Source organism: Rhinichthys klamathensis, unplaced genomic scaffold, assembly GCF_029890125.1.
Source record: "Rhinichthys klamathensis goyatoka isolate OS25496 unplaced genomic scaffold, OSU_Roscu_1.1 h1tg000050l_1, whole genome shotgun sequence".
Taxonomy (NCBI): domain Eukaryota; kingdom Metazoa; phylum Chordata; class Actinopteri; order Cypriniformes; family Leuciscidae; genus Rhinichthys; species Rhinichthys klamathensis.
In genome coordinates, this window is record NW_026606596.1 from 763,929 (window position 1) to 778,323 (window position 14,395).

The following is a 14,395-nucleotide window of genomic DNA, read 5'->3' on the forward strand; positions in this document are numbered from 1 at the left end:
GGCCACCCCTATGAAAAAATCCTGGCTCCGCCACTGAATTAGATACATCTTTAAACCGGCTCTTATCGTTCTTTGAATTGCTTATTGAGTTGAGCTAATGAAATACTCTCTTTGATGAGTGCCGGATGGTGGAGGGTGGTTAACCTTTGTTGTAATAGAGTTGATTTCTTTTAACCTGCATTTGAAGGCCATCGGCTTCTTCCCCCCTGCTGTTACTAAAGCAATAAGTCACAAGAGCCCATGATAAAATCACTGTAATGCACATCCTCGAGTGGCTTAATGTTAATATATACATAATATGCACACTACATACAGTATATGCTATACTACATATATGCATATATGTAGTATATATAGTGTACAAATACAGTCATGTGAAAAAGAAAAGACAGTCTATTGAATTTTATGGTTTTACGTATCAGGACATAATAAAAAAATCATCTGATCCTTGGCATATCTTAAAATTTGGTATTTTGGTAACAAATGACATAGGCTATTACACAATGTCATTATTTATTTAACAAAACTAGGTCAAAATGGAGAAGTCATGTGTGACAAACTAAGTGCACCCTTACTGCTTCCAAAGGAATTAAGAGGGTAAGTAGCAGTCAGATGCTGCTAATCAAATGCCTTTGATTAATCAATCATCAGCAAGCGTGATCCAACTCTATTAAAATTAAGTTTTAAACTCTTTTAAAACAAAGTTTTAAATACGTTTTGGCTGGTCTAGAGCATTCAGATGTACTGCATATACAGTATTGACATATAGACTACACTAACTTTTAAAAGTTTAGGGTTGGTAAGATTTTTTTAAAATGTTTTTGAAAGTCTCTTATGCATTGTGCACTACAGTATAACTGCACTTTTGTAAAATATTATTACAATTTAAAATAACCTTTTTCTAATTTAATTTTCTTTCCAGTGTATACATATATAGCCTAAACATTTGAAGTAAATTTGCATTAAAGCTGCAGTCCGTAGCTTTTCCTATTTGTCGCCATCTCTCTGTTCGAAATCTGTAACTGCAGTGATTCGCGGAATTATCATCTTTACGTGGGTTGTAAATCGGCATGAAACAGCGCGGATGAACACAGTGTTTTGAGGCGAGTGGTGCTGTCAGTCACCGCGCTGTGTGGATACTGTCATACAGAATCACAGATTCACTTATTGAAAGTTTGACCAACATAAGAATTTTCATAAGATAATGTCTTCTGAACAAGTAAGTAACATCCATTTTTGTTCTGACCAACTAAGGGGGAAAAAGCATTCGACATGATAAGCTTCGTTAGATTTAATCAACGTGATTTACAGCAACCGTGCAAATTATAGCCTACTTTGTTCTCAAATTGTTCATGTTAACAACATCACATCAGCATTGTGTGACTAATGTTAAATTTAATGTGTTTTATGGTTACCTGTGTAGTTCAGAATTCATATTCTCCATAATAGCAAAACGAGAAAGGCACAACAAAGGAAACTCCATAACTGTGTGAATTAAGAAAACGTACTGTTACACGATTGAACTATTGAAATGTCTTACTTGTTCAGCAGAAAAAAGCCGTCTCTTCTTCCGTTTTGAACCCCTTCAAAACACGGAGTTCACGCACTTTTCAAAAGCCCCGCCGATGTTTAAATCCTTGTGTTCGCATGAGACGGTTTCTTTCTCTTTCTCTAGCCACCTTAAATCCGAAGTACGAAGTCTTTTGGGTTTTATAACTGCTGAATCTCCAGTTGACACTGATGATTGTTGTTTGGATCTTTCTGGATGCCATAAGTTTAATTATGTAAAGTGCTGCGAGAAAAGCCTATACATCTAAATATCTCGTCACGCGCAGTATAGCCGGCTAGCCGAAACTCCTTCTTTATGTGTACGGGTGTGACGTCATGACGCAAAGACATGCTCGAATTTCCTGCGGAAACCCACCAGTACCACTGAAATTAAAATCATTATTACAAGCTAACCGTTTTGAATCTAGCTATGGCAAGCAGATAGTTTTGACCACTGGCAGAATAAGTTTTTTTTTATATAATTATTTTGGATTATTTTGACCTTAAAAAAGCTACGGACTGCAGCTTTAAATATTAAAACTTGTTTTCAGATAATGTCTTTTCTGTCTTATTTTCTTAATAGTGTAAATCTACTGGAATTTATTAAGGTTAAAACAAGTTTGCAGATGGAGTAAAAAAATACATTTAATTCAAGAGTGTTGTTCATATACCATTTACACCAGAATATTCATTTATTTTTCTGACGAACAAAACAAAAACTTGATAAAGCATGTGGGAGTCAGTGGGAAGACAGATGGACGTATGGTGTTTACTCACTCATGTGGAGGGCACAGGTCCCTTTCCCCTCTCATTTCATCTATTTCACCTCCTCCATCCATCTTTGGAATAGAACTAAATTGCTGTGTTATGTTTTCTAAATCGGTGCTTGCTTGGTCACAAAAGCCTATCGCTTCTTGCGGCGTCTCAAAGCAACCATTTATGTAGTGTGTTTTCCTGCTAGTGCTTTCTTTGTTTTTGTTTTTTTGCTAAAGAAGTAATATCTTCCCTCAGGGCCACAGATAAGACTAATAAAACAGAGAGGCCATGGACAGAATCTCTCTCTCCATCTCACAAAAGCCTGTGTAGTTACGCTTGGCAGGGGAACTGATCCCTGGAGTGGCTCTGCTGTAGAACAGGGGTGTAATCACGGAATGGGATCGAAGTGCAGGTCTCCCATGCTGTTCTCTTTCTGTCTCTCTCATTTACTGCTGGGTAAAGGGAGTGGGAGTTTTCCTGGTTGCCTCGTCAGCATCCCCTGCATCTGTAGGATAGTGTGCGCAGCCCTCGTATGTGTCACTAATGAATCAGGAGGAGGTTTTAGCAGCGCAGTGCAGAGGAAAAAGTACGCTAGATTATTATCACGGTTTGAGAAACAGCACGTTATTGAACTGGTAGTCTGTCACATACTGTTTTCCTAGCCTTTTGACAAGATAACACAATAATTTAAATCTTTTTACTTAGTAGTTCATTATATAAATAATGTTCTAAATGATAATGATGATTAAATATTATTTTTTACATTAATTTTTAACCTATGTTAATGTTAATTACAGTATAGACTAATAGAATATTATTTGTCCATAATGACAACATACAACTTTGGTAACACTACAATAAGGTCTCATTTGTTAACATTAGTTACTAATTACTAACATGAACTAACAATGAGCAATATAATTCTAACACCATACAGCATATTAACCTCTGTTAATGTTAGTTAATAAAAATCATAAAAAATGTTCATGTTAGTTCATAGTGCATTAACTGTTAACAGATACAACTTTTGATCCTAAAATGATTTTCGATCTTAGTAAATGTTGAGATTAACATTAACAAAGATTAAAAAATGCCGTAGAAGTATTGTTCATTGCTAGTTCATGTTAACTATTAACTAGTTAACTAATGTTAACAAATGAAACCTTACAGTGTTGTTACCCATATATGAATTGTTATTAAAAATAATAGTATGAATAGAAATTTAAATAAACAAATGTTTAAGAAAATATTGTTCTTTGTTAGTTCATGTTAACTGTGGAGTTAAGTAATGTTTTTGCATTCAAAAAAGTTGCATTCAGAATCTACTTGGCTTATAAAACTGATAAGGCAAGTCTGTGCGTTTGGATGTTGTCTGAATGTGTCTTCCTTTCTGTTCAGACATCATTACATTTTCGTGGTGAAGCAGATGAAAGATAAACCTTGTGTAGACTGTAAAAACCTACTTTGCACTTGAAAGCTGCTGCCTTTGAATGATGTTGTGTGTGTGTGAGAGTACGGAAGTGTTTTAAGTCCCCACAGCAAAAGAAGAACTTCTAGAAAGCAAGGTAGCAAAGTGAACTCTAGGGAGCTTGTGTGTTATGTGTATTTGTGGATAAATGCAGGGCTGTTCTTGTATCCAGAGTTTACCTCGCTAAATCTCCTGGGAAATGGCAAAAATAAAAATAAAAAATACAAACAATTCTCTGAAATTGATGACACTCTTTGTCTTAACATTAAGCAGAATATGAACAAAAAAATATTTTCTCTTTATTCAACATTTTTTTGCACTCTGAATGTTACAATGATAAACACTTATCAGTATGTGCTATATACTACAGGCAAAGAAAGACAGATAAAGAGAAGAGTTTATACTAAAATGCACTGAAAGAGAAAACAAAACAAAAAGAAAACAGCTGTTTTCTTCTAGAATATAGAACAGAGATCTGTACCAAATAAAGTCTTGATGTATTTTCCAAGGATAGACTAGACAAGTTAGATGAGCAAACCCAATCAAATATATCGTCAGATGTTTTCCCAGAGTGAACTTCTAGTGTTTCCTCTGCCAGCTTTAGAGCATCACATGTTGTTATACTTAATTCACACTGAAAGATGCACATTAAGGCCAGATGTGCTTCCAGATGGATTAATGAAGTTTGCCATGTTGTCGAAAGATCATTGTAGTTCCTGCAGCACAAAACTAGGCCCATCCGTTGAATTATGTTTCCCAGACTATGGCTCTGGTTCAGCACATACTCAAGTGATCATGGAAGTGATTGCTGTGGAAAAGCCATTCAGGTTCACGCTCAGTATGCTTGACAAACTCAGTTTCCATATCCTAAATAATCTCTTGCGCTTTTCTGTCATTCCAGACAGTTTCCAGACCGCCCTAGATTCCACCCTCCTCTAAAGTCTCCCTCATTGCTTATTGTACGCTCTTATGGCTTTTTTGATTAAAATCTGATGTTTTTTTTTTTTTTTTTTAAAGAAGTATAATCTAAGTTTTTTTCTCAGATACTTAAGGGATAGATACCACTGTTCAGAATATACTGTCTACTGCATACTATTTTTTAAATATCACTTTAAACAGTACGCCACCATTATAATGGTTTCAAATAGGGCTGTGCGATATATCGTTTTAGCATCAATATCGAAATGTGTGCATCCGTGATAGTTACGTGACAGGATGTGTGATGTCAAGTATAGTGATCATAGTTGTACTGTACTGACCTGGGCCGGGTTTCCCGATAACGATGTATCTTAGCTCTTAACCCTCTGGGGACGGATTGGGCGCCCAAAATGGCATACTTTTACAAATGTGTAATTATCTTAAAAACTATTAATGATAGAGAGCTGCGGTCTTTTTTACCGTCTTCCTCAGATTCCGATGAAAACAGTGATACCCGGCTTTTAAATATACACACTTCCTTGTTGCGCAATAGCACTATGTAAAAGGCCAATGAAATCAATGTTGTTTGGCAGATTCCGCGAACAACAACCAATTGAAAAATTGCCGATGGAGAAATATTTTTCTTACCCAATCAGAGGAAGGTTACCATGACCTTTCTAGCAAATCAGAGGACTCTGCAGCCTTGCAAGGGGTGGTACTATATAGTTAGGGATATGACGCAAACAGCGTTGAATGGAGAGAAGGAGAGAGAGCGAACGGAGGCTTACGGAGCGGATTATCAGAGATTTATATGAGAGAGAGAGAGACAGAACAATTATAATATATATATATATATATATATATATATATACATATATATACATACAATTATAGCATTATTTATTGTTTTAGTACTTTTATGATGGCAAGCAGTAAACGATTTACGGTGGAACAAGCTCTGGAACAATTACTGGAGAGTGACGAGGAGAAAGCATTGCTTAGAAAATTCTAAGCATTCCTAAGAAAAACGCCTGGGACTATTTGTAAATAAAATTACATTTTTCATTGTTCTTTACACATTTTATTTAACAATTAGACATGTCTGTCAAGCAAAGGCTTTGACAAATATATTTTTTGTTCAAAAACTGTTCACTATTTTTGTGTGATGTGTGATTTTCAGAAATAAATGAGAAAAATCTAATTTCCGTTTATGAAATTCTCCAGTTTATAGTAAATTTTTCACTCATACTTCCTTTATAAACACATTACATGCATGCTTATGTTATCTTAGGGTCTTCTGAATCCATAGATACCAAACACATAGTGATCCATCTCCATTACATCTCCATATGGTTTATAAGCCCAAATGTAAAAATAGAGAAAACGGACCAAAAAGGGCTTAGTCCCCAGAGGGTTAAGAGCGCTCTCTACGTGCAAGGTTACGAACGCTCACCGCAATTCCACGCGCGTTTCCCAAAAATGCACTTAACATGAACGCGTTCTACGTGCTTCTTAAGAGTCGCTGTCCAAATATAACCTTATATAGAATCGTATTCTGAACTTTTAACCTAATAATTGTCATCTGTTGTGGATTAGCAATCAAGATAAGTCAATATAAAGCACCTACCTACAGGCGGAGGCACTGACAAAATGGCTGAACAAAAAAAATCAAGAAAAGATACCTTTCAAAAAGATGAAATTAATGTCCTTTTAGAGGAGATAGAGCGAAACAAAGATGTTATTTTTAACAGATTTAAAGGGCACCATACAAATAAGGACAAACAAAATATCTGGGAGGACATTGCTACCAAACTAACTGCAACCAGGGGTGTTCAAAGATCAGGGAAGGAGGTCTGCAAGAAGTGGCAGGATTTTGCAAGCCTGGCAAAAAGGAAGAAGGCACTGCAGAGGACTGCAATTAAAAAACAGGTGATGGGACCAATGAGTCCCCCCTTCTCACAGGAGAGGAAGAAAAGGCCTTGTCAATACTTGGCACAAGTGCTTCAGATTAGTGGGGGTATTGACATCCATGGAGGAGTAGGGATAACTCAACCTGAGCCTGAGCCTGAGTCAGGTCCTTCATGCTCAGAGGAACCATCAGTTTCATCTGCCATCTCCCAGCACCTACCATCTCCTAGTCCTCCAAACAACCCTCCCAGGCCTAAGCCTCCATCTTCAGTGGTCCAGACTGCAGCCACAACACCTCAGCAGTTTGAGAATGTCTGTAGCTGTAGCCAGGACCTAGTGCAGGTGGAGAGGGAGAAGCTAGATGTCTTGAAAGACATTAGGCAATGCCTTCAAGAAGCCAATGAGAGAGACAACAACTTTCAACAGCAGCTCATTGAGCTCAAGAAGGCCAAGCTGGCCTTAGAAGAGAGGAGGCTTGCACTAGAGGAGCACACATAAATCCTTCATGTTCACCAATTCATCTGTGGGTCAGGAGGCACAAAACTCACAGGGACAGTCAGTGGAGGCTGCTTGGGGACAGTGGTTACCCACTGAGGCCATATCTCTTCACGTCTGTGGCTAATCCTATGAATAACAGGGAGACAAATTTCAACGAGGCACACCGTGTTGCATGTAGTATTGTGGAACGCACAATAGGGAGGTGGAAGATGCGCTTTCTGGCAATTCACCAGTCCGGCGGTGGTCTTTTGTTTGCTCCACAAAAGTGCTGTGCAGTAATAATAGTAACAGCTATGCTGCACAACATTGCAGTGCAGATGAGAGTGCCCTTACTTAACAGGGAGGAAGATGAAGAGGTGGAGGAGGTGGAGGACGAAGATGGCATGGGACCACATGGCTAACCAAGAAATGCCCAATACATGGCTGGTTTTCGTGCACGTCAGCAAGTCATTGACAGATTTTTTTTGAATTCATCCCTATTTTGCCCAGTCTTTAAAGCATATTTCTCACATTACTTCTTTTATGATTTTTTTTGTTCATTCATTTAATTTAAATGTGTATTTCTATTTTTTTCTTCCCTTTTTAATTATTTCATTTATTCATTTAAACAAAACACGAGTACAACAAAGTGTACAATAAAGTACAATCAAAACCTTATATTATACTCACGTTGCAGTGTAATCTGTTAAATCTAGATAAAAGTGTAATCTGCCGGATGTCCTGCAGGTGACCTCATAACTCTGTCTTCTTACGATGCACTTGGGGATTTACGATTACTCCAGAGCACTCGTAGTTCTACGAAGATTTTCAAGTGCTACTTAAGTTACGATGCTTTTGGGAAACAGACCATAGTATTAAGATCAGTCGTACGATAGTTTTTACGATCAATTTAGGCTTACGATGCTTTTGGGAAACGCAGCCCAGGCCTTACGGTTCGTAACGCACGTGATTCACATATTAATTGCAAAGTTTAAAAATCATAGAGTGAAAGTTTATCATTTGCACATTTTAGGTCCTCCCAGTTTAAACCTTCAAGCGATTTTAAAAGAAGACACGGAAGAGAACTCAGACCTCGCACGCTGTTTTCTGTGCGCACATAGAGTCGAATTCCGTTCCCTTTCACTCTATTTGTTCTTTTTCTTTTTTCACAATTTCACAATGTCTGTTTTTTCCAATATCATGCAGCCCTAGTTTCAAATTGTATTATACTACAATGTTGTCACATGACCCCATTAAAGTCACCATGAAATCAAAAACGGACAATTCTTATTTCTTAATTGAATAGCAGTGTTTATTATAAATGATTTATCCGCGTGCACATACTTTTTTAAATTCATGTTCCCTCTTAATCTTTAATCAAAGTAAATTCCCCTAACAATCCAATAAATTCTTGTAGGACAAAATAAAGTCCCACCCTACAGTTTTTCTTGTTCAAGAAGCCAATTCGCAACTTCCGTTTCATGCCAACTTTAAATTACATGTTTAACTGATAGGACTAGAGTTTTTCCATTAACATACTGAACATACCCTCAGTCTCGCCTAGATGTTGTTTAAGAAGAGCTTCTCCTCTCAAGCAGCTGAAATGAATCAACCTCAGCTTGATTTTTCGAGTCTGAATGATTCTGATCGCTGAATAGAGAGATATTGAATGAATAGGGGCTGTCCCTCAGCACAAATACCCAGAGTGCTCTATCAGAGCTGAAGAGTTGATGGCTGGTTATCAGCCTGTTGTATCTTGCAGTCCTGACATGCTCCGTCTGCTCAGCCGAGAGCTCTTTTGATGTCTCTGACTTCAAGTACATGAACAAGGCTATTAAACATGTAATGTCTCTGAAGCATGTAATCTGATTTAGTACATAAGTTTAACATGATGGATCAGCCCCGCTGGCGGATGAGGGCTGATGGTGTATCTGCTCACACACACACACACACTTGCACACACTTGCACAGTAGAAGGTTTGCGTCTTGCACGGTACATACGGTTTGCATCAGATACATAAAAACACATTTCTTTACGTTTGAGAAATGGTGGATTTAATCTTCTAAGGGCTTGGAGTGATGCAAAATAAACACACAATTTTGTACATAAGCAGTGTTTGCTTATGTGTAATTTTACTGGACTGGTCTACACAGACATTTGCTGATAAATCTGGAGGCTTTTTAAGAGAGGAAACATTTGTCAGAGCCATTACTCATTTTTAATCACACACACTAACATTTTACACACACACACACACACACACACACACACACACACACACACACACACACACACACACACACACACACACACACACACACACACACACACACACACACACACACACACACACACACACACACACACACACACACACACACACGCGCGCGCGCGCGCACACACACACACACACACACACACACACACACACACACACACACACACACACACACACACACACACACACACACACAGAGAGAGAGAGAGAGAGCTTGAAATGAAGAGCATTAAAGGAGCTGTGATTTAAGGATACACACACACAGAGAGAGAGAGAGCTTAAAATGAAGAGCATTAAAGGAGCTGTCATTTAAGGATATTAGTGAAGCTCTTGAAAATGAGACAAAAAAGACAGTGTTCTACACATCTGAAGTAAGATATGAAAACTTTGACCATGTGCAGAGGCATGAGATCATTATTTTTACATTAAACATAGCACTCTGCTGCCCATCGTTTTGTAATTGGTCTGCTCCCTCTTGTATTTTTTTGGACAAAGATTGTAATGCACTTTTTATTTTGTCATTGCGATTCCTAAAGAATGTGTGATTTGAATAGTTTTGCAATCCCTTCTTATCTTATAATACAGTAGTAAAAATTACATTGGAATAGATTCGTTTTGTGAATCATACAAACTGTCAGCTTCAGTGAATTGATTCAAAGCTCAGATTCAATGATTCCTTTGGTTCATCACTCAGAATTGTTCACGGAATGTTTAGTGAGAAAATATGTCACATATACACCACTGTTCAAAAGTTTGGGAATCTGTTTTTTAAAAGTCATTTGTGCTTACCAAGGCTGCATTTATTTAATCAAAAATACAGTAAAATAGCAATTTTGTGAAATATTATAATTTAAAAAACAAGTTTTCTATTTGAATACATCATCAAATGTAATTTATTCCTTTTTATTCCTGGCGAAGCTGAATTTTCAGCAACATTTCTCCAGTCTTCAGTGTCACATGATTTTTCAGTAATAATTAGAATATGATAATTCTACATATATTTATATATATTCTTTTGTTTTCATTTGGCATTAGATGTTATAAATATAGGCTAAGCCCTGTTCACACTGACACCGCTACAAGTTGCCAAGTCATGGTGCTGTTTCTAGTAGGCGTTCCTACTCTGAACTGTATTGAATGTCTCACTTTTCCTTCCTGTAGTGTACAGTTTTCAGCACGAGAAGTGTCTATCTCTCTGTAGCTGGAGTATAATAATGTAATTGATTCGTTCTGTAAGCAGAGATATGTGGCGATACACAGCTCCCCTGCAGAGACGAGCTTTGTCATATTGAATATTGATCTTCCTGTCTAGAGTTCTCAGTGGATGAGAAAGTTCTGTGTCAGACCGGAGCACTGCGCCTCGGCTTCCTCTGCTGTTCTCCTTTTATCAGAACACTTGTTTTTCTGTGGGGTAAAGATTATTTTATTTAGCAGCTTGGCAGAACAATGTTTGCTGGAGGTAGACAAGCGTACGCCTACTGGAGAGTGCAATGCTTATGTTGTGTAATGTCTTTTAGCACAAACAGCATATCCGGTCTATAGCAGGAATAGTCTTCATACTGTTTATTAATGGTCCTTAAAGACACGAAACAGCATGTGCATTTCATTTACATCACACTCATTTCCATAATGTTCATAATGCTCACCAAGGCATTTGTTTGATCACAAATACAGTAATGTTGTGAAATATTATTTCTATTGAAAATAACTGTTTTCTATTTGAATTTTCAACAGGCTTTACTTCTTAAATGTCACATGATCCTTCAGAAACCATTCTAATATGCTAATTTGCTGCTCAAGAAACATTTCAAGAAACAGTTGTGCTGCTTAATTTTTTTGGAAAACACTTTTTTTTCAGAATTCTTTGATAAATAGAAATGCAAAAGAACAGCATTTAATTGAAAATAGAAATCTTTTGTAACATTATAAATAGCTTTACTGTCGGTTTTGATGACGCTTGAATGTGTCCTTGCTGAATAAACGTATATTTCTTTAAATTCTTACTTTAAATTATTAGGAAATACTGTTCAGCAAGGCTGGTTTTTAGTAATTTACATTTATTGTAAAAAGTACTATTAAAAATGAACAATATTTTGTCTTCGCTGGAAAGCCATTTTAGAGGCTTAAAAAGTTCTTGCATTTTGTTAAAATATTTTTTCTCTTTAGAGTAACCTCTACTAATAAATTGTGCATCATAAGATTTATTATGATTCAATAAGATTCAATTTACTTCATGTCGCCTTTAACCCCCAAAAAAATTTTTATACTCATATCAATTTTTTTTTCTGTTAGAAGGACATGACCCTGAAGCCCCACGAGCGGAGGCAGAACCAGGCAGGACCGCTGCGCAAGAAGAAGCCCGGCCGAGTGCCGAACGGACTGAACATAGACCTACACAAAGACCGACTCAACCACAACAACCACCAGCACCACCAGTCAGACCAGGAGAACAACCCTCGCCTGGCCCATACACATGGCAAGAAGAAGAAACACCTGCAGAAGAAACACCGACCTGTGAGTTTAACTTTAGCTCGCTACATGTGTCCAAAAATCACGATTGTGATCTGTTCAAACAGGAGCTGGGAGCCTTGGTGTATTTGGCAGATTTTGTTGGTAGATTAAAGGCATTCTATTGATTTCTATTGAAGTGCATGAGCTTCAGCATTTGGTTGGAGTAAAATTGGTGTCAGACGGAGCTGTTGAATAAAGTTTATTTCTGCTGCGAAATTATAAATAGTAGTCAATAGTTTTATCATGATTAAAATCAATCTATCTATCTATCTATCTATCTATCTATCTATCTATCTATCTATCTATCTATCTATCTATCTATCTATCTATCTATCTATCTATCTATCTATCTGTGTGTTTTATATATCTATATGTGTTAACATTTCTATTTTTTTCCCTTCATTTTATTTCTATTTCATTTCATCTAATATTTCTATTTTATTTTATTTCAGCTTTATTTAAATAATCAAAAATAGGTTTAATAGTTTTTGTTTTAGTCAAAGATAATAACCCTGTTCTGGATGGGCTACTGTCTGTTCCCTTTGCACCTAATTATAGTTTACCTCAAGGCACCGCTTTGTTTCAGTGTGTTTTCAAATTAAATCATGATTAGATTGTGTACTGAGATAATGCAAACCTACAGTCATGTTAATTTCTCAAAGCCGTGTATAATGTCTATGTCTTCACTGAGAATGACGGAACAACAGAAGAGGTGCGCCAATCTGACTCCATTAAGGCAGAGCTCATTTGAATCAAGTAATTGTCGATGATCATTAGCCGTCTCTGTCACAGCGTAAGACTTATTACCGATCTAATCGAAGGAGGTAATTTAATATGATACTAGGTTTTACAGGCAGGCTGGTTGTTGGATCTTTCAGACATTACACAATGAAAAAAGTGTGGACTGATTTACAAAAGTGCTAAAGCAGAGAGAGAGAATAATAGAGATTGTGTCCTCTAAGATTAGATGTGTAAAGGCACTGCTGATTAACTCTGTCATTAAGGATGAACGAGGAGCGGATGGGCTCTGGCTTTTTTGGACTTGTTTTATGGTGCTAATTAAATTAGTCACTCTTGTTATTGTTGCTGCGAGGTGCTGCTCTCTTGCTCTTTGTGTTTGTGTGTGTTTGTGACATCCTCTTGTTTTTACTAATGAGTATTTATGGCATGTTTACACAGAGGAATTGCCACTACAGAGCAAGCAATCAGATGGCCACACACTCCATTAAACACACACACACACACACACTCATGTACGCTTTAAGGCACAGTTCACCCCAAAAATATTCTGTCATCATTCACTCCCTAATGTGGTTCCAAGACCAGTATGAATTTTTTTTTTTTTTCACATGGAACATTATATAATTTGTTTTTAAGGACAACTGTTAAGCACAAATAAACACAAGCGGTCCATAGACTTTAAGTACATTTGTGTGACATAAACACCAAAATTGTAATTTGCTGACAATCCTCCTCTCTGGTGAGCTGTGAATCACTGTATTGAACCGATTCATCTAACTGATTCATTGAAAAGTTATGGCTCAAAAGAATGATTCATTCACTCATACATGCACCAAGAAGAGCTAGGTATGATGTCAACATTTTTGAAGTTTATACCTTTATGATGCATTTGAATCCTTTTTGAAGCTTTCCCATTCATTGTTATTGGGTGTGGCTAGTACATTCTTTAAAATGCTCAGCCATGTGGGTTTGGAACCACATGAGGATCAGTAAATGATGACATAATTTCTTTTTTTGGGGTTGGTGAAATATATCTGATCTAATAATAATGATCTCCCCACCCTCGTCCGTAATGCAGAATCCCTGACAGCATTCACAAGACAACTGAAAACTCATCTCTTCCGTGAGTACTTAACATAAAAAAAAATAATAAAAAAAACAAACAAAAAAAACCTTCTCTTTAATCTTTCCTTCCCTTTTAAAATCTTCCCTTGTCTGGCTTTTGCTACTCTGAGCAATGCCTGAACTTTGTATTTTGAGCACTTCTTGCATCGTTCTTCCCTCTTCACGATGACTCAGCCCCTAGGCGTCATGAAACTGACGCCTTGGGAATCATTTTGACCATGCTTCAATATTTGACGCTTTAGGCACCCTTTAGCGTCAGTTACATGACGCGATCCTAGGGCGTCATCGCACTGACGCTTTACCTTTAACGTCAGTTAGATGACGCTATCTAATCGTAACCCTACCCCAGACCTAAACCTACCCGCGTCATCTAACTGACGCTAAAGGTAAAGCGTCAGTAAGATGACGCCCTAGGATCGCGTCATGTAACTGACGCTAAAGGGTGCCTAAAGCGTCGAATATTGAAGCATGGTCAAAATTGTCATTTTAGTGACGCCTTGGGATGAGAATGCGTTGGATGACTCGCTTGCTTTAGTCCTCAGATGTAAGTCGCTTTGGATAAAAGCGTCTGCTAAATGACTAAATGTAAATGTAAATATCTTTAAACTTGGGATGCACAATATTGGCTACCATATCTGTATCGGTCAATATATTAAAGCCGATA

The 14,395-nt window shown here is 37.2% G+C and overlaps 1 protein-coding gene across 5 annotated transcripts in view; it reads left to right on the plus strand.

The window, feature by feature from the left end:
* Nucleotides 1-14,395, plus strand: part of auts2a (activator of transcription and developmental regulator AUTS2 a) — a 393,745-nt gene that overhangs the window by 83,819 nt on the left and 295,531 nt on the right. For 4 of the 5 annotated variants that reach the window (XM_056247641.1, XM_056247645.1, XM_056247642.1 and 1 more), the window contains exon 3: nucleotides 11,647-11,868. In XM_056247641.1, the coding sequence (XP_056103616.1) occupies nucleotides 11,647-11,868 (222 nt within the window). The remainder of the gene's footprint in view (nucleotides 1-11,646; nucleotides 11,869-14,395) is intronic. The other variant, XM_056247643.1, reaches the window with a different exon arrangement.